This window comes from Oreochromis niloticus, linkage group LG6 (genome assembly GCF_001858045.2).
Source record: "Oreochromis niloticus isolate F11D_XX linkage group LG6, O_niloticus_UMD_NMBU, whole genome shotgun sequence".
NCBI classification, from domain to species: Eukaryota; Metazoa; Chordata; class Actinopteri; order Cichliformes; family Cichlidae; genus Oreochromis; species Oreochromis niloticus.
In genome coordinates this window covers 23,061,131-23,088,101 of record NC_031971.2, presented here as the reverse complement: position 1 = coordinate 23,088,101, position 26,971 = coordinate 23,061,131, and the positions used below count along the sequence as shown (strand labels likewise).

Here is a 26,971-nt window from a genome sequence, read left to right as displayed (position 1 = left end):
CATGATGTAAGTTTGTTACAGTCAGAATACAAGAAGAAAAAATCCAGATATTTTAAGTGACATTTTATTTGATTTTTAGTGATTTGATTATTACATTATTTTCAGTCAAACCAGTTGCCTAATTAAACCCAGAAAATGGAAACATTTCCAAAACTCAGATAAAAACGATTAAATAGTGGTAGATAAGGCCATACATGTCATTCAGAATTTACAAAATATTTTGCAAAACAATGATTTCAATCAACAATTAAAGAGAACTGCAATATATTTTACAAAGGACATTGTATATAGACCCGTAGTATGATCAGAAACACCCCCCACAATTTTTGGGAAAACTGTGACAAGAAAACAACTGCTGCTTCATATAATAAGCACTGTAATTCATATAATAATAATAAAAAAACACGGGAAGTTTGATAATATAGATACTGTTTTATTCAACAGAAGTTAAATCTGACGTTAAAATTAAATACGACATTAAAAGTAATAACTAACACTGATTTTATTTCTAAGTGAATATATGAATAAACACTGTTTTGAAAATCTATTTACTAATACTGTTTATGTCCTTACTAAAAAAACAATCAATACATTACTTTAAAGAAAAAGTAATGTAATCTGAAAAACATTAATTTTTTTTAGTAATGACCCCAACAAAAAAATGTATGCATGTCTGCTTCCAAAAACATCTCATAATGAAGCTTATACATAAATTCAGTAGGGAAGCTCTGTAGTCAAACTTTTGTCTGCTTCCCAGGTGTTTGGTGGATAATATAAGCTTTACATCAGTTCCACTTTCCCACACTCTAAAACTTATTGTGACATCACTGGTCTAATCCTGTCAGGCCACATTCTTGGAGTCAATCAGCCTCCACTCCATGTACTTTAAATCCGTCTGTTCATCTGCCATGCTCCCTTGCAGACGCCTTCGTACAACCCATCTCTCCCCATCTCCACCTCTCTCTTGTTACTCAGCCTCCATTCAAGCCTCCATCTTTTTCTCCACCACCGCTGTCTAGACTAGTCCTTCCCTGATCCTTATCACCACTGAGATCCCGTTCTTCCAAATACCTTAATTAAATTCTGTATATCAGTACAGTGGTCCCTCGTTTATCGCGGTAGTTACGTTCTAAAAATAACTCGCAATAGGTGAAATCCGCGAAGTAGCCAACTTTATTTTTTTTTTTACAATTATTATAAATGTTTTAAAGCTGTAAAACCCCTCACTACACTTTTCTCAGACAGGTATGAACATTTTCACACTTTTGTCTCTTGTTTAAACACTCTCAAAATTCAAACTTTCGTAGAAAAATAAGTCCAGTATTATAAAACCAAACCAAAGGCACCTGCAGGTGCCTCTGACGGTGCAAAATGTTTCGTCAACATTGTGTTTGTTGGGGAGAAAACTTACAAACATACAGTACAGCACTTCAGTGTCACACTGCTAGCCTACGAAGATTTATGTCAACTTTTACAAGTTGAACGCATTCTGTACTGTACAGGAGACACGGCACGAGATGATTGACACTGGTCTACAGCCAATCACGGCACAGAACACAATACGCTGTAAGAAAGAAAAAAAAAAGCATGCAAAAATGCAAAATTGCACACAAACAAAAAACAGCAAAACAGCGAGGCTGCAAAAGGTGAACCGCGTCATAGCGAGAGAGTACTGTAAATCATTACAGCATCACCAGCTCCTACCATACAGACTGTAACACATCTCCTAATCATGGTCTAAACCAGAGGGCACCATCAGAGGTCTTCTACAGTCTGCAGTTTTACAGGTTAGATTTCCTTCTGAGGCACATGAAGGGCAAAAAGTGAAACAGGCTGGAATTACTGTAAATATTTTAGCTGATCAATGTAAATACTGTGTACATATTCACTTCAAAAGTTCACATAATTATTAAATCTAATATTTCTGCAGTATTTGGCAATGGGGTTATTGGTCTCTGATCAATTTTCCTTTAAGATTCATTGTATAGTGTAATCATAAGTTTAGATACCACGTGGTAACATATCATGTATTGTATTCTTTGTGTTTTATACTATTACACATGCACGGATCTTGTCACTTTGAAATGAAGTCTGCTCTGACCTGTGAAACCAGACACAGTTCTAGGAGGGTAGGGGTAACTATTTCCACTAACAAGAATAACATGAAGTCCACTACACATTTTACGCTATCTTTGTAAGTTTTTTTATATGACGGTCAATTTAGGTTAAAAGTCTGAAATGCCCCCATATATGCTTAATCTTAAAAAAAAAAAACCATACTTATCCATTATTCTCAGCCTTACACCTTATATTTAATGATACTGAGGAGTCTGCACTAAGCATTTATGTATCTATAGCCACTGGGAGACTGATGCGGTAACTTATCAACACACTGAGTCAATTGTAAATTGTTTTATAAGACAGCAACCAAATTACTACAGCATTTATTTAGTGAATTGATTAAAAGCAAAGGCCTGCTATTAATCCTTGTGGTAAAGCTAACAACTCTGATAATGTCACATCATTAACCCATTGTTGTCTACATCTTAAATGCAACCTCAACCAGTTTAAATTTCATTGAGAAGAGAAACCTTTAAATTTAGTCACTGCTCAACTTTGTGTGGTGAAAAATAAAAAGAAATGTCTCAAACAATTTTGACTTTTTATATCTAAAGTTTAGAGGTATTGATGGCAGAATATGTGCAGAATTCAGAACTATAGGTCATCTTCTTCTTTGGTCTTTGTGTTGCTTGACCGGTTTTCACTGTGGCGTAAAACACATCTTCATCCTGTGAATGGGCATTTTAATTAATGATTAATTAATGATTACAATGACTTTGACTTTCTGTAAGTCACTGTTAAACATAATTCTTTATTTTGGTGCATAAACGTGGTATAAATACTGTAAATGGTGAAACCTGTATTCCTTCTTAAGCATAAAGCTAGCAAGATGGCTGCAATAAGAGATGGAAATATGCCCCCTATTAAGAAAACAAACCATAATTTTGGCTTGTCATTGCATGAAGGTGATGAGTAATTGTTAGAGATTAGTAACAATAAATCTGGTGTGTGTACAAAGTGTGTATGTAGAAATGTCAGCATCTATAGTCACTAGCTGACTTTAATCCATTATAAACTTTTTTTTTTGTTTGTAGAATTAATTGTGAAAAAACTGTAACTATAACAGAAATTGAATACTAATGCAATTTACCTGATTTCTCCTTGCTTTTCCACTCATTTCAGGTTTGGGCTGATCAACTTTCAACCCCAGAAATGAATACAACATCATTACAAAAACGTCCAACAGCACACAAAGTTCAATTTGGCTGCAAGCAACCGCAAGTGACAAATACAGGCGCATTCATCTATTCAATACTTAAATATAGTATCTATTTTCCAACTATTTCTAATATTATTAACAATATTTGAAGTTTTTGGAGAACGTTATGATTACAGATTAAGTAAGTTATAAAAGAGGTTGAATGAACTGAAGGATGGATTTAATAAAAGTGTTATATTTAGCAGTTACCTTTTTTCTGGCAGATGTGATGAACAAGAAGAGAGACAAGAAAAGAGGAGAAAACAGACGATGCCGGACACAGGATGAATAGCAGTTTCCAACACATGCTACAGTCTGGTGTAGTCAGGCAATCGGTTGAAGTTGAAGTTGAGTAGTGTTGGTTACTCGAATCTAAATTGTTCACAAATATTTTTCAGTTAGGTCTGTGCTGTGTTTTTTGTCAACATTTTAATTTTACATACGTCTTTCTAAACATCATTATCCACTAACAGCTATTTTAAAGAGAATAAAATATAATTATATCAAATATATAATTCTCCACTGAGCACAAGCTACTACTACTAATACTAAACAACTAATTCTTCTAATACTACTACTAATACTAATAATAATAATAAAAAAAAAAATAATAACTCACACCACAGCACTTACTAATTAGGATCCTTGTGAAAATGCTCCCATATCTGTAAATATATTTGAGATTGATTACTGAAGTCTGTTCCACCTTGCGCTTCCCAATTCCACAGTAGTAGAGGCCCTCATCAGAATAAGAAATATTTATGATCAGCAGATCATAGGATCCAGACGACTGGTTCTTTACAAAGTGGAACCGAGATAGCGAATTCACCAAAGTTGCTTGATCAGTGGTGGGTTTCCACGAATCCTCTTCTAGTTTTAGAACAAGAGAAGGTTGATTTTCATGGGTGCAGTTTCTGTACCACACAAGAAATTCCTTACTTGATGTTTTACAGTTACAGTACAGAGTAATATTGTCTCCTGATCTCACTGTCAGATCCACCACTGATCCAGAAATGCAATAACCTCCTGAAAAATAAACAGTACAAAAAAGTCTTTTAGACAAAAGTCTTCCAATCAAGTACATAAGTTGATGTAGATTGTGAAACAGAATTAGTAGTTCAAAATTCCTACAAAATTTCAGTTCATCAGAGTTTAATAAAGTTTACCCAAATATTACCCAAAAGAAGGACAAGAATGATGTGAAGTCTGTCCATGTGTGACGATGACCTGCAGTTAAAAGACACTAAAACTGGTTTGACTCTCGGATCTTATGACCTGCTCATATTTTTCCATTAAAGGAAATGTAAGTTGTGATTGGCTTGTTGAATGGAACTGTATTCTGTGGTTGTTTTCTATTGGTGTAACGTTACGTGATGGTCTAGATATAAAGATGAAAGTTCTTCTCTAGATGACACTTGAAGAAAAACTTTTTTACAATCAAATAATAGACAGTTTGCAATATAATTTTCAATGACTGTGCCTTTACCATCATTTAACTTCTTTCCCATTTTCCAAAAAAGACTGTTTTAACAGATTTTATTGACAAATTATGAGTCTTTAGAAAGATAATTGTAATAATATAGGAACTCTTTCTAACTCCAAGATAAGAAAGTGTGAATGACTTTGTGTAATAGACTTGAATTCTGCAGAACAATAGCTTAGCTTGGTTTTGTGTAGTAAAATGCTTCACTTATAGATTTGAATTTAGAAAAGACATAATGGCACATAACGTTAATGTCACATTTGCACTAGAGGTAAAGAAAATCTGACTATCCATCCACCGATCCATCCATCAAATTTTTAAATGCTCATGTGGGTCCATGTCATAAGTGTCATGGCCCTCCAGTCCTCCTGTGGCATCCTGACATTTCCTATATCTCATTCTCTACCTTGGCTCTCTTTCTTTCTCTGTGTGTTTGAAAATGTTAATAACCTGTCCTCCAAACCATAAGCTTGCTTGTCTTTTTTTTTGACTGCCATTATCTTACCCATCATCTCCTCTGCCTAGGAGCATGTTCTGTTTTCCTCATGGAGATGATTCTGTTGAGAGAGCTGTGGAGAGGAGGTACAACCCCCGATGAGTCTGAAACCCTGGAAGGAGAAACAAAGAGTGAGGTGCAACCTGGTCACGCTCACCTCTCTCTGGCGGAACACCTGAGACAGAACAGCCAGTGAGTGCTTATATTGTGGCAAGAAAGCTACTTAATTGATTTCTGCTTCTGTCCGTTCAAAGAGGGGGCCCCACAGTAATGGATTAGATACTGGCGGGCAAAAATATTGTTCCTCCATACTCAGACTGTTAGTATCTACAAAGATGTGTTTCCAGTCCTCTTTGCATTCTCTGCAGGCCCTTATAGATTATGGTGATGAGCAGATTTTTGGACAAATCATTGGCTACTGAGCTCAATTTACCGCTGGAAAAGTTGCTGGAGGCCCTTCAGGCTTTGGCTCTCGGTGGTTCTTGCTTCCTGAACATCACTTGCCACTCCCTTCTGGTGAACCTCATCATCTCCAGTAACCGGATGATTATGAACACATTCAGTTGTATATTTTTGAAGCTCCTAATGCCCCTCTTATCTTAGGACACCCCTGGTGGCTAAGCAAGCAGAACCTGCTTACAGACTGGACCTGGAACACCATCGCAGACCAGCCCTCAATCAGAACAACTGTCCAAGCCAGATCTTATTTCCATACCCACTGCCTACCACAACCTGGCTGAGGTGTTTCAAAAGGATTTGGCCTTATCTGTCACGGTTCTGGGTCAGTTTGACCCAGTATTTTGAGTTGTTATGTTTTGGTGTGTTTTTGCATTATGGATTGTTTTCTTATTCTCTTGTAGTGCATGTGGTGGTGGTGGTGGTGGTGATGGTGATGATGATGATGATTATTATTAGAGTTTCATGTTTCTGTTTATCCGTGTTTAAGGATTTGTTGTTTCATGTATTGTTTGAGTTTCATGTGTTATATTCTGTCTGCCTCTGTCTGCGTCTTTGTTTAGTGGTTTCTTGTTTCCTGTTTTATTGTGAAGGTCTGTGTCTCATGTGAGTGTGTTCAGTTCTACTGCTCCCCTGTCTCGTTAGTCCAATTTCTCCCTCCTGTTGCCCATTCCGATTACCACCCTGTGTATATTAGCCCTGTGTTTTCCTGTGCTCAGTGTCGCATTGTACCATCAGATTATGCCTGTGTGTTTCAGTTCTCTGTTGCCAGTATTCTTTGTTCAGTTCATGTTTTGTTTTCTCCAACAATAAAGCTGAGGTTTTGCGTTACAATTCTGTGTTCGAGTCCTGCATTTGTATCCTCATCTCTGCCTGCCCGCACACAGAGCCCTGACAGAATCTCTCTCTATTCACAGGCCGTATACATCACTGACTCCTTGGCTGCTGGCATCATCCATCATTCCTCTTCTCCACTGGCCACAGCTTTTCTTTAAAGAGAAGAAAGATAAGATTGTACAACACTGTACAGACTTCCGTGAATTAAATGACATTACTGTAAAGAACAAGTATCTGTTGCTTCTCCTTCCATCTGCCACTGAGCTCTTGCAGGATGCCACCATCTTCACCAACTGGACCTACAAAACACATATCAAATGGTGTGCATCAAGGAGGAGGACGAATGGAAGACCATGTTCAATACACACCTTTATGCTGACTCATGTGCTTTCTTTTCATCTGCAGAGTGCAGTTATGGCATGTGAGATCAGGAGCTTCTGGTGGTCAAGATGGCCTTGGAGGACTGGCAACACTGCCTGGAGAGGGCTGAACACCCATTGTCTGGACCAACCACAAGAACCTCTTCTTTGCTCAATTCAATTTTCTGGGAAACCAACACCTTGTCCTGCTAATTCAAATGTTCTGATGCAATGGCAGAGGAAACCATAATCATGCCGCCCGCCCTCCTGTATCGTTATGTCACTATCCTGGAAGATTGAGTCTCTGATCCCAAATGCTTAGCGTTGTAAACCAGACCCAGGTACTGGTACACCCTATCATCTTTTTGTGCCTTCCTCAGTTCAGTCCTAAGTTATCCAATGGGGACATACTGATAAGGCCTTGTGCCATCCTGGTAAAGTCCGCACTATAACCTTCCTTCAACACTTGTTCTGGTGGCCTACTCTTATAAAAGACATCCATGAATATGTGTCAGCCTGTCAAGTTTGTGCCCAGAATAAATATGTAAGTTCTCCATCTGCAGTACTCCTCTGACCACTTCTGATTCCCAGGCAGCTTTGGTCTCACATAGACTTGCATTTCATCACTGGTCTCCCATGCTTGGGAGGAAACATGATTATTCTAACTATTGTTGATTGCTTCTCTAAGGTTACCCACTTGGTTGAACTACCAAACTGCCATCTGCACTGGGACCAGCCCAGCTAATCCCTGACCATGTGTTCCGGCTGCATGTTTCTTTATATTATTGTAGGGTCTTTACCTTACAATAAAGCACCTTGAGGCAAATGTTGTTGTGTTTTGGTGCTATATAAATAAACCTGAAGTGAATAAAATGAAGTTATAAGTTTTGATTTTTTGGTTTTGGCCATTTGATGCAAAGAAGGTGGACAGGAAGAAGGTGCTTTATGTGGATGTGGGTGGTGGGTAGGTAGGTGATTTTGTTGACAATGCTTCTGGGAATTTATTCAGAAACAGTTAACCAGCATGATACATGATACTTTGCAGTGCCTGCAGTGCCTCTGTTGTGGTATAAGCTTAGTGTGATAATAAACAACATGTCCAGTGACAGCATGCTAGATCAGATGATTTGCACTACTTTGCAGTGCATTAAGACAAAGTGGTGGTTTAGTGAGATATTTGAACATTGCTATTATTTATAACAATGTTATTTATTTGTTTATTTATATATTTGTTATTTATTTATATTACTGTTGAAGAATATATGACTATTGATTAGACTGATTGATTGATTAGATTGATAGATTGAAAAAGACAACAACAACAACTGGAAATTATCTGAGCGTAGCTGTCATTTCTTATCACACATAGACAATTCATTTTTAATTCTATTTTTAAACATTTAAAACATATATCAAAACTCAGTCTTTTCAAATATAAAAATGTAAAAATTGATTTTCAAGTGAGTTTTAAAAAGTCCAGTTTGGTGAAAAGGTAGCATGTTCCCAATGGTGGATGGTGCCTTTGCAGACCCTGCAAAGGCACCATCCACTCTGTACTTTAACCTCTTTCTTCCTCTCTGTCTCCCCACTTTGAGGTCCTTGCTGGTGTTTCCTCTGCCTCGGGGATTCCCTTAGTCGTGCCACTGCCCATATGGAAAAGATATATATGAATCTTATAAAGTTTGTATCTGTCTTGTGTGAAACTTGTGTGAAAAGCATACAAGAGTGAAAACAGATAAAAGATCCCATGAAAAATTATATAAATGAAACTTGTATGTTTTCGATACTTACTAAAACAATATATGAAAGTAATGAGAGAGTGGCCACTTTCATGAGTAAATCATATAAGCCTTATATGCCCTTGTAAGCCCTGACATCACATCTGATGAAGACCCTCGAGAGGTTGGTTCTAAACCATCTGCACCCCCTGGTGAGGTCTTCATTGGATCCGCTGCAGTTTGCTTACCGGCCTGGCATCGGGGTGGAGGACGCCATCATCTACCTCCTGCACCGAGCTCTGACTCACCTGGAGAAGCCTGGAAGCACTGTGAGGATCATGTTCTTTGATTTCTCCAGTGCTTTCAATACCATCCAGCCACGACTCCTGAGAGACAAGCTGGAGCTATCGGGAGTGGACCACCACATGTCCCAGTGGATATTGGACTACCTCACAGAACGTCCACAGTATGTGAGGTCACAGGGCTGTGTCTCTGACACGCTGGTCTGCAGTATGAGGGCCCCAAAGGGAACTGTGCTGGCACCGTTCCTCTACACCCTCTACACTGCAGACTTCTCCATCAACTCCCCACGCTGCCACCTACAGAAGTTCTCTGATGACTCTGCCATAGTCGGCCTCATCACAGGTGAGGACGACTCAGAGTACAGACAGTGGACTCTGGACTTTGTGGACTGGTGTCAGCAGAACCACCTGCTGATCAACGCCGGGAAAACCAAGGAGTTGGTGGTGGACTTCCGGAGACGCAGACCCACTACAGTGACACCGGTGAACACCCAGGGAGTGGACATTGAGATAGTGGACTCTTATAGGTACCTGGGTGTTCACCTGAATAATTAGCTAGACTGGAGCCACAACACCGATGCTCTTTACAGGAAGGGTCAGAGCAGACTCTACCTGCTGAGGCGGCTGAGGTCATTTGGAGTACGGGGAGCGCTTTTAAAGACCTTCTATGACTCTGTGGTGGCATCTGTCATTTTTTACAGTGTTGTATGTTGGAGCAGCAGTTTATCGGCAGCTGAGAGGAAGAGGTTGGATAAACTCATTAGGAAGGCCAGCTCTGTTCTGGGATGCACCCTGGACCCAGTGCAGGTGGTGGGAGACAGAAGGACTCTGGCCAAAATAACATCTCTGATGGACGGAGTCTCCCACCCCATGCATGTAAATGTTGCTGAACTGCAGAGCTCCTTCAGTGACAGACTGCTGCATCCTAGATGCATCAAGGAGCGTTTCCGCAGGTCCTTCCTCCCTACAGCTGTCAGACTGTACAATCAGAACTGCTCCCAACAATCATAGATGTTTACATCAGCGCTGTATCTTGCACTTTTTTTATCAACCGATTCACACTATAACCAGGGTTAGCCTCTTATCTGTATTTTAATTTATTTTATTTTATTTAATAACAGTATGGTACTCAGTTTTTGGTAACGATTGTCCTTCATGTAAATATGTAAAAATTGTGTATGTTTCTGTTCTGTGTCTTGTGTACTGTTTGTTTGTATATGTGTCTTTCTTGCTGCTGTTACACCCAAATTTCCCCTTGTGGGACAATTAAACGATTATTCTATTCTATTCTATTCTATTCTATGATTCACTATATGAAGCAAGGTAAAGCTGATGCAAGTCGTTTATAACTTTTTCCTATTTCTTTTCCATATGGGTGCAGCTGGCAGGATTTACAGATTTGCCAATGTTCTCATCATCCTGCCCATTAAGTCACCCACTCATCTTCCACTCTTTGCCACATTGTTATGGTACTGTGTCCCATTTAGGGCTGCCACGATTAGTCGACTAGTCACGATTACGTCGACTATCAAAATCGTCGACGACTGATTTAATAGTCGACGCGTCGTTTGAAGCTTTGTAAGATCACAAAAGGCGCAGGAATAAGTAGTAGGATTTAAGAGTGTAATAACGGACTGAAACAGAAGATGGCAGCACTGCATGTACAAGGATGCCAGCTGCTGTTAAACCCCGAAGAAGAAGAAACTGTGTCCCAGAATTCATAGCGCAGCCCAGCTCCGTTTCCAACAATGGCGGCAGCTAGTTAGTTTTAATATTACTCTTATTATTCTTTCTGGGTCACAAAATAAACGTTTAACATATTTTCAGGCGAGAATGTAGCCGTGTAAACCTCAAATATCTGGTCAGTTTATCAAGACACCGCATATTTTCAAAAGCGCTCCGACGTTTTCGGAGACGTCTGTTACCCACTAGCTCGACAGCTAGCCGGGGGCAAGGCTCACTAGAGCCGCTAAGAACACCGGACTCCCGGCAAATCGTTTTCAAACCCACGGCGGTCTTTCGCTACTCTGGTTAAACGTGATATATAAGTCACTTAGATAACTTAAAAATGTTATTGTTTGGCTTTTTTCAGTATTTTATTTGTTCCTGAGTAAATCGGTTTCGCTGAGATTAAAGTTATAGTTTTTACACAGCTGAATAAACGTCAAGCAGACAACTGATTATCAGAAGTGTGAGATCCGGTGGCCTGTTATATTTTAGATAGCAAGGAGTTTATTAAACTTCGCCGAAACAATCTGCAAATTTCATTAAAATTTAATAAACCATCATCTTGTCTTTATTTTTAGTTACCACAGACCTTAAACACTTCAAGCTGTAAGCTAATGATAGTTATATAAGAGCAGATGCTGCTGGTGCAATAAGCTGTACGTTTTACGTCCAATGGATGCATGATCTGATTAGTCGACTAATTGCAAAAATAATCGGTGACTAGTCGACTATCAAAATAATCGTTTGTGGCAGCCCTAGTCCCATTGTTCTTGTAACAGTGACAATAAAGATCTATTCTATTCTATTGTACTCTATTATAGCTATCTAGTCATGCCAGCTTTTGATTATCTTCCCAAGTTATCCTCCTTGTGTTTGCCTATGGCGTGTTGGGTCAAAGAGTGGAGAAGACAAAGAGACAACTCTGCTGATTGTTGCACTGATAAGGTAATAGCTTTTGGTGGAGAAATTGTGAGGGTTTGGGGTGGCATCTCCCTCAAAATAAGGCTTGTCATCATTGCTGGCAATCTCAATGAAGAGAGATATTGAGATGAAATTTTCTAACCCATGGCAATCCCTTACCTCTACAGTTTTGGACCAAACTTTGTCTTCCAAGATGACAAAACTCACCCATACAGAGTCCTGCGGTCCTCCCCTTAACCTGATTAAACACTTGGGGAATCAGCTGACTTGTATGTTCTTCGTTTTCATTTTTTCTAGACTTGGTTTTGTTTATTTCTTTAAAATGACAAAATAGAGACTATTTTGAAACTTAACTATGTACAGTATCTCATAAAAGTAATGACATCCCACCACCATGCTTCACTGTAGGCAAGGTACACTTGTCTTTTGTAGAAATGTTTAGCTTATTTTAGAGTTTAGACATGTAGGAATGTTTAGTTTGCTTTAGAGTTTAGAAATGTGTTAAGATAGAATGTAGAATAATGGTAGAGACACTGACACTGCCCTGGATATAAACAAAGGCCTGATTGTGTCATGAGCTTAGAAGTAGATTTGTAACTGGATAACTGTGGTCTGGAGGGGAGATGGTATTTATGGCCCCTAGGAAGAGACACACACCCACAGTGTTTTAACTGATATACTCCCACACCTATATGCACACTCACTCACGTGCACGCACATACCAGGTATGCACACACAGTCACTCACGAGCACTCACATAGACACGCGGGTACGCGCACACACAGGCACTCATGTGCTCGTGCATACACACAGAGACAGAGTTTCCAGCACACCATGGGGGATTTATGATGGGGTCGCCTCTATAAAGCTGCCTGGAACTAACAAAGGGGTGAAGATTGTTTCAGAGGGACACCGGCCTCGTCTTCCCTTCTAGAAGTGCATGCTTAAATGAAGATGAATAAAGATGAATAAAGATTTTGTAAAAATAACTACTGAGTTCTGGTGCCATTTCTGGATCCCTCGACAAATAAAAGAACTGGGGTAAAACTGATTTCGTAACAGTTTGTACTGCTCACCTGGTTACCGCCACACACCCTTGATACCATCTAAACCAAATAATCTTAATCTTGGTTTCATTAGACCACAAGTAATCCATGTCCTTAGTCTGCTTGCCTTCAGCAAACTGTTTGCGGAATTTCTTGTGCATCATCTTTAGAAGTGGCGACAGCCATTTGATGCAGTGTGCGGCGTATGGTCTGAGCACTGACAGGCTGACCCTCTACGCCTTCAACCTCTGCAGCAATGCTGGCAGCACTTATACATCTATTTTCAAATGAAAAACTCTGGATATGATGCCGAGCACATGCACTCAACTTCTTTGGTCCTGTTGTGAGTGGAACCTGTGGTTAAACTGCTATATGGTCTTAACCACCGTGCTGCAGCTCATTTTCATGGTGTTGGCAATATTTTTATAGCCTAGGCCATCTTTATGTAGAGTAACAATTCTTTTTTTCAAATCCTCAGAGAATACTTTCCTATTATGTGGCATGTTAAACTCCCAGTGACCAGTGAGTGTGAGAACAATAACATCAAATTCAATACACCTGTTCTTCATTTGCACCTCCTCCTCCTTGCAGGCCCGGCCTCCACATTTGTTAACTACAGCTTCTCTCTTGATTGGAGCACTTGGAATAACTGGGTTAATTTCAGGGGCCTGGAGAGTAGGCCTCAAGGGTCTTTTACATTTAAATTTCACTTTGTTCATGAAAAATCAAATAACAAAACCACAGCGAAAACAAGTGATGATTGAAAGAGCAGTTACGTAATTGCAAAGCAGTCCGCTACACACACACACAATCGAACCACGAATACTCCCGTCTTCCTGTAACTGGGTAAACAAAGCCTGGGTTAGCCAGCTGACCTCGCACAGATTCCAAAACACGTTTCACCATGCTCCGACTAAAATTTGCTGAACCAGCTGCAAAAGGATACCACAAAATCACGCAGCGTAGCAAATGCGCTAACACACAGCATCGCTTACCATGCCCGTTTCCTCCGTTGTTTTTCACCAGTAGCTGATAATGGTGGCGGTAACACAACGCATCAGAGCCACTATCGTAAATTTAGTGCCACATGGAGTTTTCCCCTTGCAACTTCTGATTGGTGGAACTGACATGAACACAGCATTGTTACCATGACTCTGTTGGCTCAAAGAATTTAAAAAAAGGTGTCAATCATGCAAATCGGCCAATAGAAGCCCAAGTTACAGCTCCTTGGAATTTAAAGCATCACAGTGCATTAAAACTCTCTATCCGCACAGCAGAAAGGGCCTGCAGCCTGTGAATGTGTGGAAAATTCTTCAAAAAAAACCCCCCCAAAAAACAAGCATTGTTAGGCATATAAATTAAATAATTTCTACTGTTTAATGCCTAAAAAAATATGTAGTGTCCAAAGTGTGCCAAAATTGAAGAAACAGCACAACGCCTGAATATTTATGTATTAAAGGTGCAGGAGGAGGCACTGGTGTAGACCCAGAACACACTGGTTACACAATGCATATTCATACAAAATGCATTTTTCCAAAATACCTGAAAATACAATTTGAAGGTGAACTGGATAAAATGTAGTAGCAAAATCACAGGGCATACAACAGAAGGGCTCTCTTCCATCACTGTTTAGCACAAGTGACAAACGCATGTGTAGTATAACTGAAAAATATGTAGTATAACTCAAAAATAGGCATTCGAAATTGCTATTTTTTCCCATTCAAAGTAAGCAAAGTCCAGTCACTCTCAGTCAGCTCCACCGTAGCACTGCTCTTTATTGAGGTTAGATGAATATTCATAGGTTCATTAACATATGACATCTTACACAGGCATACATGTGTACCGTCTGTGTGTATGTGTAGGTATGCGTGTGTGTGTGTGTGGATATGTGGGTCAAAATATGACCCTGCAAATGACTCCCCAAAGCTGGTGATAGGGGCCCAGCGGACCACCTAAACAAAAGGGACTTATACTTAAACAGATACAGAGTAGGTGTTCTCCTATACTATAAATCAGAGAGAGAAGGTACGACCTCTCTCATGACCTTAGGATGTGTGTGTAACCCAACCAGTGCAGGGGCCTTCCTACACCCGGACTCTGCGTTGTGTAATTTCGTGTTGGATTGGGGTGCACAGTAGAGAGACCAGTCGGACACAGGCATTCAATTTGTGGGTCGGACCGCACCGTTTATTTAGGTGCAGGGGCATAAACCACTCCAACTCTGCTGCTGGCCCTTTGCAAATCACAGTAAACACTGCGTGAGTATTAACACAGAGTGAAAGCCAACAAGAACAACAAAAAAACCCCACATTACATAAAATTATTCATGTAATGAAGGCACCTTTACAACTGGGTTCAGGTAAATTAACATAGCGGGACTACTAGCAAATAGTAGCTGACAAGCTAGTGCTCCTTCTTGCATTACTTTGCAAGTGCGCTGCTAACAAGCAGAAATGTAGCCCAAAATCGCAGCAGATATTTCCAAAGGAAACATGTACACAAACTCCTCACACTCTCATCAGACACTACATGAACCTCTTAATAAACACAATATATGCTTAGCTTAAATGACAAACCGCTATTTTACACAGTGGAACACTTGTTTTTAAACAAAACCAATGCCACTGACAGTGCTTACCTTTGCAAATCACAGTAAACAATGTACCAAGATGGCGCCCGCGCGAACAAGAAACCGAAACTACGGTGTCCTGCAGAGGACAAATGGTCAAAATTGCTTAAATCTACAATGTATATGCAGCTCAACAGCGACACTTACACTGACTTATTCCAGTCACTGCCTGACATGTGTGTATGCCAGAGTGCTCTGGAATGCACACAGAGTCTTTGCAGATTACTAAGGATCAGACATCCTATCAATATGCAATCAATTATATAACTCTAAGCATATATGAGTATATGTTTCTAAGCATAAATGACAATCCAACAATATAAACCTGACATTTCCACCCTGTATTGTCATTTAATAAGCCTATGTAGTTTATATAATCTTAGCTCTACACCACTCGTAAACATGTTCAGTGCATGCTTCATTTCATACACACGTATTAGCCTTGGCATCCAAGTCACTCTGCTGAAACAATATATAGTTGGTAAAAGTATTAGCAATCATCTTATTCCTCATTGATCTCCCACACTGTAACCTGCATCCTACAAGTAAGCAAATGAATGTTAATAGTTAAAAACAGGAATTAACATTTTCAAAATCATTCCAGCTTTGTGGTGCATTCCCCAGTGTATAGACCACACGTCTCTCTGCAGAGTGGTTGCGTTCTGCAGGGCTTTATAAATGTCTCTTCCAGTTGTTTATCCATCATTGTCCATATGTCCAGAGTCCAAATGTATGTAGAAAGAGACATACACACATAACAGTTAGTGTGTTGGTTTTGTTGTTTGTCCATGAGGCTTGCAGCTATCCTCAAAGCTTTTTTATGGACTCTATCAACCCCCTCCCGACTTCAGGCATTCTTCCTGTGGGGGTATACTTATGACTCCTCTATTGTCCTTTCATCTCTGCAGAAAACCTTTTTGTGGAAAGGGTATTGGATCTAGTTGTTTTACTGCTGTTATGATCCCACCTGTTGAATCACTTCAGCAGTCTTGTAGAAGTGGTCATGATGCAGATGACACCAACAATGACACAAAGGAAGACCCTCTTCAGAGTGTCAAAGTATGCATAGCACAGTGACACAGCATTAGGTGATGTTCATAGGAAATTGCTGCCAGTCATTCCCCGCCACCACCATAGCTTGTGGTTTCTGTGCTGTTCACAGAAACATGATGCCATCCTCGAACTCCCTCTGCGCTGTCGATTGGAGCTTGGCACGCTCCCCTCATCCTTCAGATGCCCGTCTGTTGTCCACAATCTCTTCTTGATGACCTCTTGATGAGCCCCGTGGCACAGCTCTCATTCCAAGCAGCCTTATGGTTATTGCTGGTTCTGGAATCTTCTCATGATGACTAAAAGGACTCCAAACAGCACGACCTTTGACCTCAACCACTGCCTGGGCTGCCAGCTATGCCAGGAATGGTCCTTACTCCTCGCTGGGTCTCTAAAGATTTCTAATCAGCACCCAGCCTCAATCTGACCCTTTGGGATGACTTCTTCCAGCAATACTCTGGCTGCTGCACCTGTATCACCTTACTAGAAGGAAAAACTTCTAACCATTTGGAAAACATGTCAACCATCATCAAACCACATTTTCCTTTCAGTTCAGTTAACTTCACTTATAGGTCATCAAAAAATTTTCTGAACATGGATCTACCCCCTGTAGAGGTTTAATACCTGTAAATGAACTGTTAATCCCACAAATCACCGTAAAAATCATAGAAAACATCATTTCATATTAAATCTGGAATCCCCCCTTTAACACATGGTCTCTTCCCATGAGTCAACTCATCAGAACAAGGACAATAACAACAGAAAAAGATTAGTTAGGTCATTTCCCAGGCAACATCAGGGCTTCTCCTCCGGAGTAATTCCGCTCCAGCCCTGTAAACCTGGGTTAAAAGATGTTAGTGTGTTTTGCACATTAAGCCTGTTTAACTCCTGGCTCCACCTGGAGCCTGCATCCACACTATCATTGCCTGGAAAATTAGAATTTGTAAGTTGAATCAACCTTCATAATTGCAAACAATTGTAGATCACACGAGTAATAAAGTATTCAGCATCACAGAAACGAGCATTATATGAAGGTTGTCTTGCCAAATCATTAAACCCCTACTATTGCCATAATTTGCCCCAAATCATGGATCATCCCATGTGTTCATTCCACATTGTAATCAGTGACGTTCCTTAAGTTTGTCACTCACTTACTTGTCACTGTGAGCTCAATAGTGGTTAGGTAATGAGCCCCACATCAAAATCCTCTATAATCACTGTACTTCTGGGGCGATCGTGGCTCAAGAGTTGGGAGTTCGCCTTGTAATCGAAAGGTTGCTGGTTCGAGCCCCAGCTTGACAGTCTCGGTCGTTGTGTCCTTGGGCAAGACACTTCACCCGTTGCCTACTTGTGGTGGTCAGAGGGCCCGGTGGCGCCAGTGTCCAGCAGCCTCGCCTCTGTCAGTGCGCCCCAGGGTGGCTGTGGCTACAATGTAGCTTGCCATCACCAGTGTGTGAATGTGCGTAAATGGGTGAATGACTGGATGTGTAAAGCGCTTTGGGGTCCTTAGGGACTAGTAAAGCGTTATATAAATACAGGCCATTTACCATTTACCATTCTGCTCTAACATCACTTGTCTGTCCTTCACAAGCACTCTTAGAGAAAAACAAGCATTAGTTGTACACAGGGTTTAGCATATTAGTTGTTTGTATAGGTCTACTCTGTATCTCTGTATCTCAACAATGTCTCATCTAGGATGACAGTGCATAGAGGTCAAGTGCCTCTATGCACTTAATTAGTGTAGATATTTTCTTTATTTACTTCACTACATGACAGTCATTCTAGGCATGGTTTTCATCCCAGCAATGTTTCATTATTAAAACCAGTTTATAGTTGCTATTCTTACTATTATCAGTTTGAATACATTATAGTTAAGCTCTAGTGTAATTTAGCCTTTTGTTTATTTTACTTTATTCCTCTTGCACTTATGTTTATTTAATGTGATCGAGTTTATTTCCAACCCTTTTTAACTTCCAGTCTTACTTTTATTAGGCTGATAATACAATCAGGTTTCTATGATCCCCATTTTGGCAACAATTAGTGCCACAGACTACGCAGTCACACTCCAGACCTATCATCTAAGACACACTTAGATTAGTCTAAGACACACTTAGACTCGTGAAAACTTCAACACCCACAGTGGCGGAGACCGAGGACCAACCTAGGATCTTTTCACTCTGAAAAACTTAACGCCCTTGTCGGCGGAGCAACCGGTCCCCAAGACACACTCAGGGCGCTTTCACTAAAACCCGAGACACACTCGGGACGCCTGAGACACATTCGGGACCCCTGAGACGCACTCGTGGTGCTTTCACCAAAACCCAAGACACTTTTGGGACGCCTGAGACGCACTCAGGGCGCTTTCACTAAAACCCAAGACACACTCGGGACGCCCGAGACACACTCGGGACGCCCGAGACACACTTGGGGCACTTTCACTAAAACCCAAGACACACTCGGGATGCCTGAGACACACTCCAGAGGCGTTGCTTTGTGCGCAGTATTGGTCTTGGATCCCTTCAATCAGCGCCCATCGAGGAGAAGAACAAATGCTATATCACTGGCCTGCCCGCGAATTTACGTCCCAGGGCTTTCTCAAGGTGCTCCTATGAGTCATGGCTGACGTCAGACTTCAGTGTGTCGTTTCTCCTCTTCGGTGAATGCTGACTTAGGGCTCCGGCTTGAAAGACCAATTTATGTTGGGTTTATCTAAGTACAAACCTTGCTGGAACACTTTAGACGACCAACTGCAGCAGCAAAACAAGACACAAGACAGAGCTCTTTGTGTGATCTCACGCAAGGGAGGCCGACTGAGGTTAAGCCACTTGAACTCCGTCAAACTCTCGGCCGGACTTCCCATAGTGCTCCTTTTATTGTGGTTACATGAATATGCATAGTCTCATTAACATGTGACATCTTAAAGAGGCATGTGCATGTGAAAAAAGTATACGCCTGTCTGTTTGTGTGTGTGGGTGTGTGTGTATGTGGGTGTGTATATGTGGGGGTGTGTGTGGGTCAAAATATGACCCTGTGAAACCTGCTCAGCCAGGCCTAACAATATTTCACTATGTTGTCTGCAAAGGAATACAACTCCCAAGATAGCTTGGTTTCTGGCTTGTAGGTTTGGTTTGTTAGCTCACTCTTACAGCTATCAATAATGCAGATTTGAGCAGCAGCATATAGATGTTTTCAGCAAAATCTCTAACAAACCCAGGGTACACTGCTCAACAAAAATAGCATGCAAAGCAATTTACGAAACGCGTAATATTTTCTCTGAATGCAGGACGATTCCGTCTTTTTACGGGACGGTTGGCAACTCTACTAACTAACCTTATGAATAAAATAAAGTTCACTATCAGTAACTTCATAACACCTCCCCAGCAGTATAGAAACTCCGTCATGCTAGCTAGTAGGCAGTACGAGGTATTGTAACTGACTGTAAAAAGTCAGCACAACGAAAATAAACTACACCTAAACTTGGTTTATATCTGACCCAGATAGGTCATGACTTCTTACCTGAAGTTCAGTTCACCTGACACTTGGACCGGCAGCCGCCTCAGGTCTCTCCTCTTCCTGCCTCCCCTTCCCCTCATCCACCTGCTGGCCTCCACCACTTGCTAATGTTACTGAATCTGTGGATGCTCCGCGATAGCCACCACACGAAGTAACGAATAACGACCCTATCTAAATACCGGTAATGATTAACGCGTTCCTGATTTTGACATAATAACTAGTTACCGTGCTCGTTACCATAATAATAACGTAGTTAGTCCCTACACTGCTAATGTCTGTATTTCAAACAAATGACTGCATTCCTCTGCTTGGAAATCAGTTTTGTGTGTGTGTTTTCGGCATCATTTGTGTGTGCCTCTTGAGAAGAAACAACAAAGACAAAAAGAACGAGGGGTGCACAAATGCATTAATCAGATCACCACCACTGGTCTGTTGCATTCATTGTCTGAGGGGATGTTTCTTTCTCTGGTTTTGGTGTGAGCCTGCTGCTCACATACAAGATGGTTGTGGTTTGTGAGCTCTATGATCTTGTGACATCTTTGAAATACATGGTGTGTAGGTTAAAGCTGAAGTGGAAACTTAAAGTTTAGCTGTTTGAAATATGTACAACAAGAAATCAACAAGAGAAAAGAATGATACGAAAATGTACTTCATGTTAAACACTGTGGATTTATGTTATCAAAATCAGGGTAGAAATGTCAGATATTTTGAAAATAGATTGTAAGTGTTAAGTGGTGGTACCAGCAGTGTCTTAACAGTTAAACTAATGTTGGATGGAAAACATGCAGTGTAACTGCCAGAGTACATAAAGTAGACAGGCAACCAACTTTGATAAGGTAGCATTTGGCTTTAGTCACACAATTTGATGCTTCAATTTCAGCGTGTACGTGGTGGGGTCAGAAGCTGAGTGTGAACTTGTTGGGATGAGAATTAGCACCTCCATGCTATGCTTCTCAGCCAGTAAAGGGTGGAGTACCTAATGTGGGTCAGGAACAAATGGTGGAGTGTAAGTATAATTGGGTCTTGTTCATAATTCAAAGGAGAATTGTGCAGGAAATTAACAGACAGATTGGTGCAGTGATAAGAGCGATACTGAAAGTGTCCTGTCTGTTGTGGTGAACAGAGAGCTGAGCGTAGTAATGATACTGTCAAGTTACTGGTCAATCTACATTCTCAACCTCATAACCACAAGTTCTGGGACAAAAGTTACAAGTTGTATTAAAGAAAAGTACTGATTTTTCATCTTTAACCTCCTAGGACCTGGCATCCACATATGTAGACATCATATTTAGGTTGTCTGGACCACAATACTAAATTTTGCTGTCCTGATTTCCACTTACGAGGACATTATACTGCCACTGTTCTATTGAAATTTAAAACGAATGTCCTCATATGTGGATGTGGCTCAAGCCCTTGTAGAGCAAAGTCAGGTAAAAGGATAATTCTTCATTTTTACATGCATCAGGTCCCAATCAGCCCAAATAGCAAAAAGAAATGTAAAATGCATGCCATGAAAGAGTTCGGGTCTTAGGAGGTTAAAATATGCTAATTTTATTGTACTGTTGCAATAATAATAATTATCATCATCAATTATTTTCTTTTGATCAAATGAATTACATAACTAGTAATGAAGAAAGATGTTTTGCTATCCTTGTGGAACTGCCAATTTCCTTTTTTTTCTATTTTTCACTCAGCCTTGTAGTTATCTGCCTCTCCTCTTTTGGTATCTGTGTGTGTGTGTCTATGTGTGTATGCACGTGTACAGGAATGCTGGTTTTTCTGCATTGTCAGGACTCTGCCTAGGCTGCCCAGAGTTGCAGAAAAGCGAACTGTTGTAGAGAAACGGTCTGGGAAACTTTGGTGAGAGGGTTTGAGGAAATTGTCCACATTAACCCTAAGTATGATGATGCCCTGAGGTTTAAAAGACCAAAAAAAAAAGAAAGAAAACATTGGACGATAAAGAAAATTTATTTTGTAATGACATTTCATCAATACATACTTTGAAAAGAAAAATACTTAAGTGACAGGCAGACATTTTTCTTTTATTTGTAAAGCTTTTTTTTGCAATATAAGTATTGCAGTCCATTACAATCAATATGCAAGAGTAAACGATAAACAATAGACTATATTTTATATAGTTTTTAGATGTGTGAACATTTACAACTACAACTTTAACTATTTTTTAATACTGTACAATTCATTGAAAGGAAAAGCAACAAAGCAAGGGAGATAAAAGCTAAAACAATGAACTGCAAAAAGACAAGCCTGGCAAGTGACAACTATTGTTATGTAATTCACTGGGATTTTATTTTTCTGTGAAAATTTGGTAAACTTCCTAGGTTTTCTTCATCATGAATCTGTCTATTGATGTCTATATCCATCCTGAGCCTGGAACATGACTTGTGTTAAACACAAGTCTTCATCCTGAGAAACAATATGACATTTGTTATTTAGAATCACCATTGCTTTTACAAGGAATTAGTTCATGAATTTCAAAATAGTTTTTCATTTAGTTATGAAAACTTAAACAATACTATTTAAATGACTATTTAAAATTTTTTTTTTACATGTTCTAATTGAGTAGCACATATCAATAAATCAATGGCTATAGATGTGTTACATCCATATGCACTCATGTGAAAAATCTAATGCTAATTAACAGATTAAGAAGAAAAAATTATTAATCTTACTTCATACTGTCTTTTTCTTTTCTGATGAATTTCACGTCCTTTTTCTGCATCTACAAATACACACCATCACATGGCAACAGTAACTTTATACAAAGCTATAAATTTAATGTTAACAGCTTGTAACATTGTATATGGTTTACTGAAAACAATATTTTACATAACCTACATGAGATTTACAAAGATAATAATACTATACTGTACCTGTTTTCTGACACAGTTGATAAACAAATACAAAGGAGACAAAGGAAACAAAAATAGAAAATGCTGGAGTAAGCACCATCATCCTGGACACAATACTGGAAACACAGGAGTCATGGCAAAGAGTAGAATCAGGGGATTCTGCATAAAAAAGAAGAGTAAACTGTATATTTAAAATTGTACTCTCATCAAAGCGTAAATCTGTAAAGTATAGGTCTTTAAACCATTTTGTTTTGATCTTATATTAATCATTAAATTATTTTAGGTTGCTGTGTACTAAACACTTTAGTTGTGTCTTTGTTGCTACAGCCTGTCTTATTAACTTTTCCTGATAGATCATAAATCTGATTCTAAAATTGACATAACATAACTGTTGTATCAGACTGCAAAAATAAAGTAACATAGTATAACCGTTGATACTGGATGGATAATACTGGATGTATGTCATCCATACAATTGCACAGTGAAGAACAGATTTTCCTACTTGAAACACAGATCGTTTATAGACTTCCAACGGAATACTTACGAAACACAATCCTTGTGGTGAGTTTTCCATATCTATATAGGCATTCAAGATTAATTGCTTTTTCTTCCTTCACCTTAGACTGTTCAGTTCCACAGTAGTAGAAGCCCTCATCCGAATCAGTGATGTTTGTGATCAGCAGGTCATAGGATTGAGAGGAATAATTTTTCACAAGATGGAAATTAGGGAATGGATTCAGAAGGTTTTGGTAATCAATACCTGGTTTATATTGTCTTTGCTCAAGCTTTGTTTTTAGAATAAGAGAAGGTTGTTTCTCGTGAGAGCAATTCCTGTACCACACTATGAATTCTCCAGTTGAAGTTTTACAGTCACAGTAGAGAGTTATGTTTTCTCCTGGTCTGACCATCATCTCCAACACTGTCCCACTGGTCAAGTTATGACTAGAAGATAAAGCTCCTACGGGACCTATACACAAAAACATAAGAGGTTAAAACATGCACAGCTTTATACAAAATCACAATAAAACAGACATACTTTACAGCATTAGTTCAACGTCAAAATAGGATGAAATATTAATAAATCTTGAAAATGATCACATTATTTACCAAAAAGAACAATGAGAAAAACATGAATCATATCCATGTGTGACAATGAACGGGAGTTAAAAGACAGCTCACCAAGTCTTACTGACAAATGCCACGACCTGAGCAGATTTTTCCATTAAAGGAAGTGGAAGTTATGATTGGTCGACTGAATGGAACATTTTCTTTGTGGTTGTTTTCTATTGGTGCAATAACAAGTGATGTTTTTGGAATGAATGTAAAAGACAATTTTGACAGGTAGTACAGAAAGTACACTTCAAATACAATTTTCAGAGCCTTGCATAAAAGCATTTTTCTGCTTTGCTCAAAACCATTACAGACATGCATATTAGGGTAAATAAAAGACCTCTGAGTTAAGCACAAGTATTATCTAATTTTGTTTGAATTGCTTTTAAAAGTGTGTAAAAACCATACAGATTTAATCCACCATAATAGACAAAACAAAACAAACAAACAACACCACCCCCCAAGTTCATGATGGCGGCGCGCACAGACGCAGCGGCTCACTGCTCCTCACGTTCGGTGTTTTGTTTTTTACTTTTTCTACGTGTATCTGTGTGGATGTGTGTGTTTTTTATTATTATACAATGAGTAGAGTCCACTTACAGTCGTCAGGACCTTCTGAGTTTGGGATTACGCTGTGCAAGGAGCATTACATCGGACTACCACCATTTTCACAGCATTCCGGAGGACATAATAAGAGCTCCAGGGTCTCCGTGGTTGGTTCTTCCCAGCGGCAAGACAAAGAGGAAACGTAAACAAAGGAGGCAAAAGCGTGGCTGCAGGGCGGGCCCACTAGCACGGCTAAAGAAACAGCCATTTAAGCCACCGCTTCCGAGTATTTTCCTCTCTAACGTCAGGTCCATAACCAACAAAATCGACGAACTGAGATTACAGATTGCAGTCAACAAGTGTGTACGGGACAGTAGCATAATATTACTCACAGAGACTTGGCTGCAGCCATCAATTCCGGACTCGGCTATTGAGCTAGCAGGCTGCACGGTCCACCGTCACGACAGGAACGGCCACTCCGGTAAGATCAAAGGAGGGGGTTTATGCATCTACACCAATGACAGCTGGTGCAAAAACACAAAGATTGTAGACAGCCATTGTTCCCCGGATTTGGAATATTTGACTGTGAAGTGCAGACCCGTCTACATACCTCGCGAGTTTACTGTTGTCATGGTAACGGCCGTGTATGTACCACCCGATGCTAATGCTAACTCGGCCATGGAGGAGCTGCACAAGACAATAAGCAACCAGCAGAACTCCCATCCAAACGCAGTGCACATTATAGCTGGGGACTTCAACCATGCTGATTTAAGGTCAGTATTCCCCAGATTTGAACAGCATATTAAATGTGCAACCAGGGGGAAAAACACATTGGATAAAGCCTACAGCAACATCCAAAAAGGCTACAGAGCAACCCCTCTACCACATCTAGGTTTGTCAGACCACATGTCCGTGCTGCTGATCCCTGCATACACTCCCATTAGGAGAAGAGCCCCCCCAGTCACAAAAACTGTGAAAACCTGGCCAGAAGGTGCATCACATCAGCTGCAGGACTGTTTTGAAAACACGGACTGGAGCGTGTTTGAACATCAGGACCTCGAAGAGCACACAACATCAGTGCTCTCATATATTAACTTCTGTGTCAACAGTGTCACTGTGGACAAACGTCTCCGGGTGTATTCCAACCAGAAACCCTGGATGACTAAAGAGGTCCAGGTCCTGCTGAAGCAACGTGACGCTGCTTTTAGATCCGGTGATGGTGTGCAGTACAGTGCAGCCAGATCTGAGTTGAAAAGAGGCATCAGAGAAGCCAAGGCAGCGTACAAGAGAAGGATCGAAGACCACTTCAGCACCAACAACTCACGACAGGTATGGCAAGGAGTTCAGCACTTAACCAACTACAAACCTTGCAATACCACGTTGACTGAGGGCAATGCGGAGCTTGCGGAGGAGCTGAACCACTTCTTCGCACGCTTTGAGGTGAAGGGACCAGAGGCAGCAGCAGCAAAAACATCGGACAGCAGCAGCAGCCCAAGCCTCATAGTGCAGGAATATGAGGTGAGGCGCACACTGAGGGCAGTGAACCCCAGGAAGGCCGCCGGACCAGATGGGGTAACCGCAAAGGTCCTAAAAGAGTGTGCAGACCAGCTGGCTGGGGTCTTCACTAAGATCTTCAACACTTCACTGTCCCAGTCCTGCATCCCGCCGTGCCTAAAGTCAGCCACAATTGTCCCACTGCCAAAGCGTACTAACATTAGCAGCCTCAACGACTACCGACCAGTTGCTCTAACACCTGTTATAATGAAGTGCTTTGAGAAACTGGTCCGACGTCACATCATGTCCTGCCTGCCACCCACACTCGACCCACTCCAGTTCGCATACAGAGCTAACAGATCAACTGAAGATGCCATTGCTACAACGCTCCACACCACCATATCTCTTACAGTCGCCAGAACCTAATTGACCTAGGTTTCAAATATAGTTTGTCTGTTTCTGGCGATTATCAGCGAACACACAACATCCTGGAAGAGATAGCGAGACTGCCAGGGTCACCGTGGATGGTCTGCCCGCCCAGCAAGCGTAGGAGGCGACAGAGGGAGAGAAAGCAGAAGAGGGGATGCCGGTCGGGCTCAGATGCTAGGCTACGCAAACAACCACACCGGCCAGCACTTCCGAGCCTTTTCGTATCGAACGCCAGATCCATCACCCACAAATTGGACGAATTGGAGCTACAGATAGCCACCACGAGCTTTGCACGCAACTGCAGCATTATTCTTATTACGGAGTCGTGGCTTCACCCGCTGATTCCCGACGCTGCAGTCGAGTTAGCAGGCCGCACGCTACACCGGCACGACAGAACCAGCAACTCAGGTAAAAGCAGAGGAGGGGGGCTATGTGTTTACGTGCATAACGAGTGGTGTTGTAACAGCAGGATCATTCACACACACTGTTCTCCTGATTTGGAGGTTCTGGCAGTCTCGTGCAGACCTTTTTATATCCCGAGGGAGTTTACTGTAGTGATTGTGATAGCTGTTTACATACCGCCGGATGCTAACGTTGGCACGGCTCTCAGCCTCTTGCTTAACACCATCAACAAACAACAGCTTGCCCACCCCGATGGGGTTTTT

At 40.7% G+C, this 26,971-nt stretch overlaps 2 protein-coding genes across 3 annotated transcripts; both read right to left on the bottom strand.

Moving 5' to 3' along the window:
* Positions 1-1,212: 1,212 nt before the first annotated feature.
* Positions 1,213-5,391, bottom strand: LOC109202621 (uncharacterized). 2 transcript variants are annotated; one of them, XM_019360424.2, is made up of 6 exons: positions 5,308-5,391; positions 4,308-4,345; positions 3,953-4,189; positions 3,530-3,691; positions 3,212-3,258; positions 1,213-2,789 (listed from the first exon to the last, which is right to left on the bottom strand). In XM_019360424.2, exons 1-6 carry the CDS (start codon positions 5,331-5,333, stop codon positions 2,670-2,672), a joined length of 630 nt encoding a protein of 209 aa, XP_019215969.1. In that variant the 5' UTR covers positions 5,334-5,391; the 3' UTR covers positions 1,213-2,669. The 2 variants fall into 2 exon arrangements, with proteins under 2 accessions (XP_019215969.1, XP_019215968.1); XM_019360423.2 differs by having other exon boundaries at positions 3,953-4,345.
* Positions 5,392-21,912: 16,521 nt separating this feature from the next.
* On the bottom strand, positions 21,913-23,910 carry LOC106098751 (uncharacterized). Its single transcript, XM_013275700.3, has 5 exons — positions 23,835-23,910; positions 23,272-23,694; positions 22,749-22,886; positions 22,548-22,597; positions 21,913-22,281 (listed from the first exon to the last, which is right to left on the bottom strand). Exons 1-5 carry the CDS (start codon positions 23,869-23,871, stop codon positions 22,219-22,221), a joined length of 711 nt encoding a protein of 236 aa, XP_013131154.1. The 5' UTR covers positions 23,872-23,910; the 3' UTR covers positions 21,913-22,218.
* Between the last annotated feature and the right edge of the window lie 3,061 nt (positions 23,911-26,971).

Coding starts and splice junctions, on each gene's coding strand:
- LOC109202621 (XM_019360423.2), bottom strand. Junction 3,259..3,529: donor TCACATCTGCCAGAAAAAAG/GTAACTGCTAAA, acceptor TGGGGTTGAAAG/TTGATCAGCCCAAACCTGAA. Junction 2,790..3,211: donor GAAAAGCAAGGAGAAATCAG/GTAAATTGCATT, acceptor GCCCATTCACAG/GATGAAGATGTGTTTTACGC.
- LOC106098751 (XM_013275700.3), bottom strand. CDS start 23,871: ATGGATATGATTCATGTTTTTCTCATTGTTCTTTTTG. Junction 22,887..23,271: donor CACCACAAGGATTGTGTTTC/GTAAGTATTCCG, acceptor TTTTTTATGCAG/AATCCCCTGATTCTACTCTT. Junction 22,598..22,748: donor TCAACTGTGTCAGAAAACAG/GTACAGTATAGT, acceptor GTGTATTTGTAG/ATGCAGAAAAAGGACGTGAA.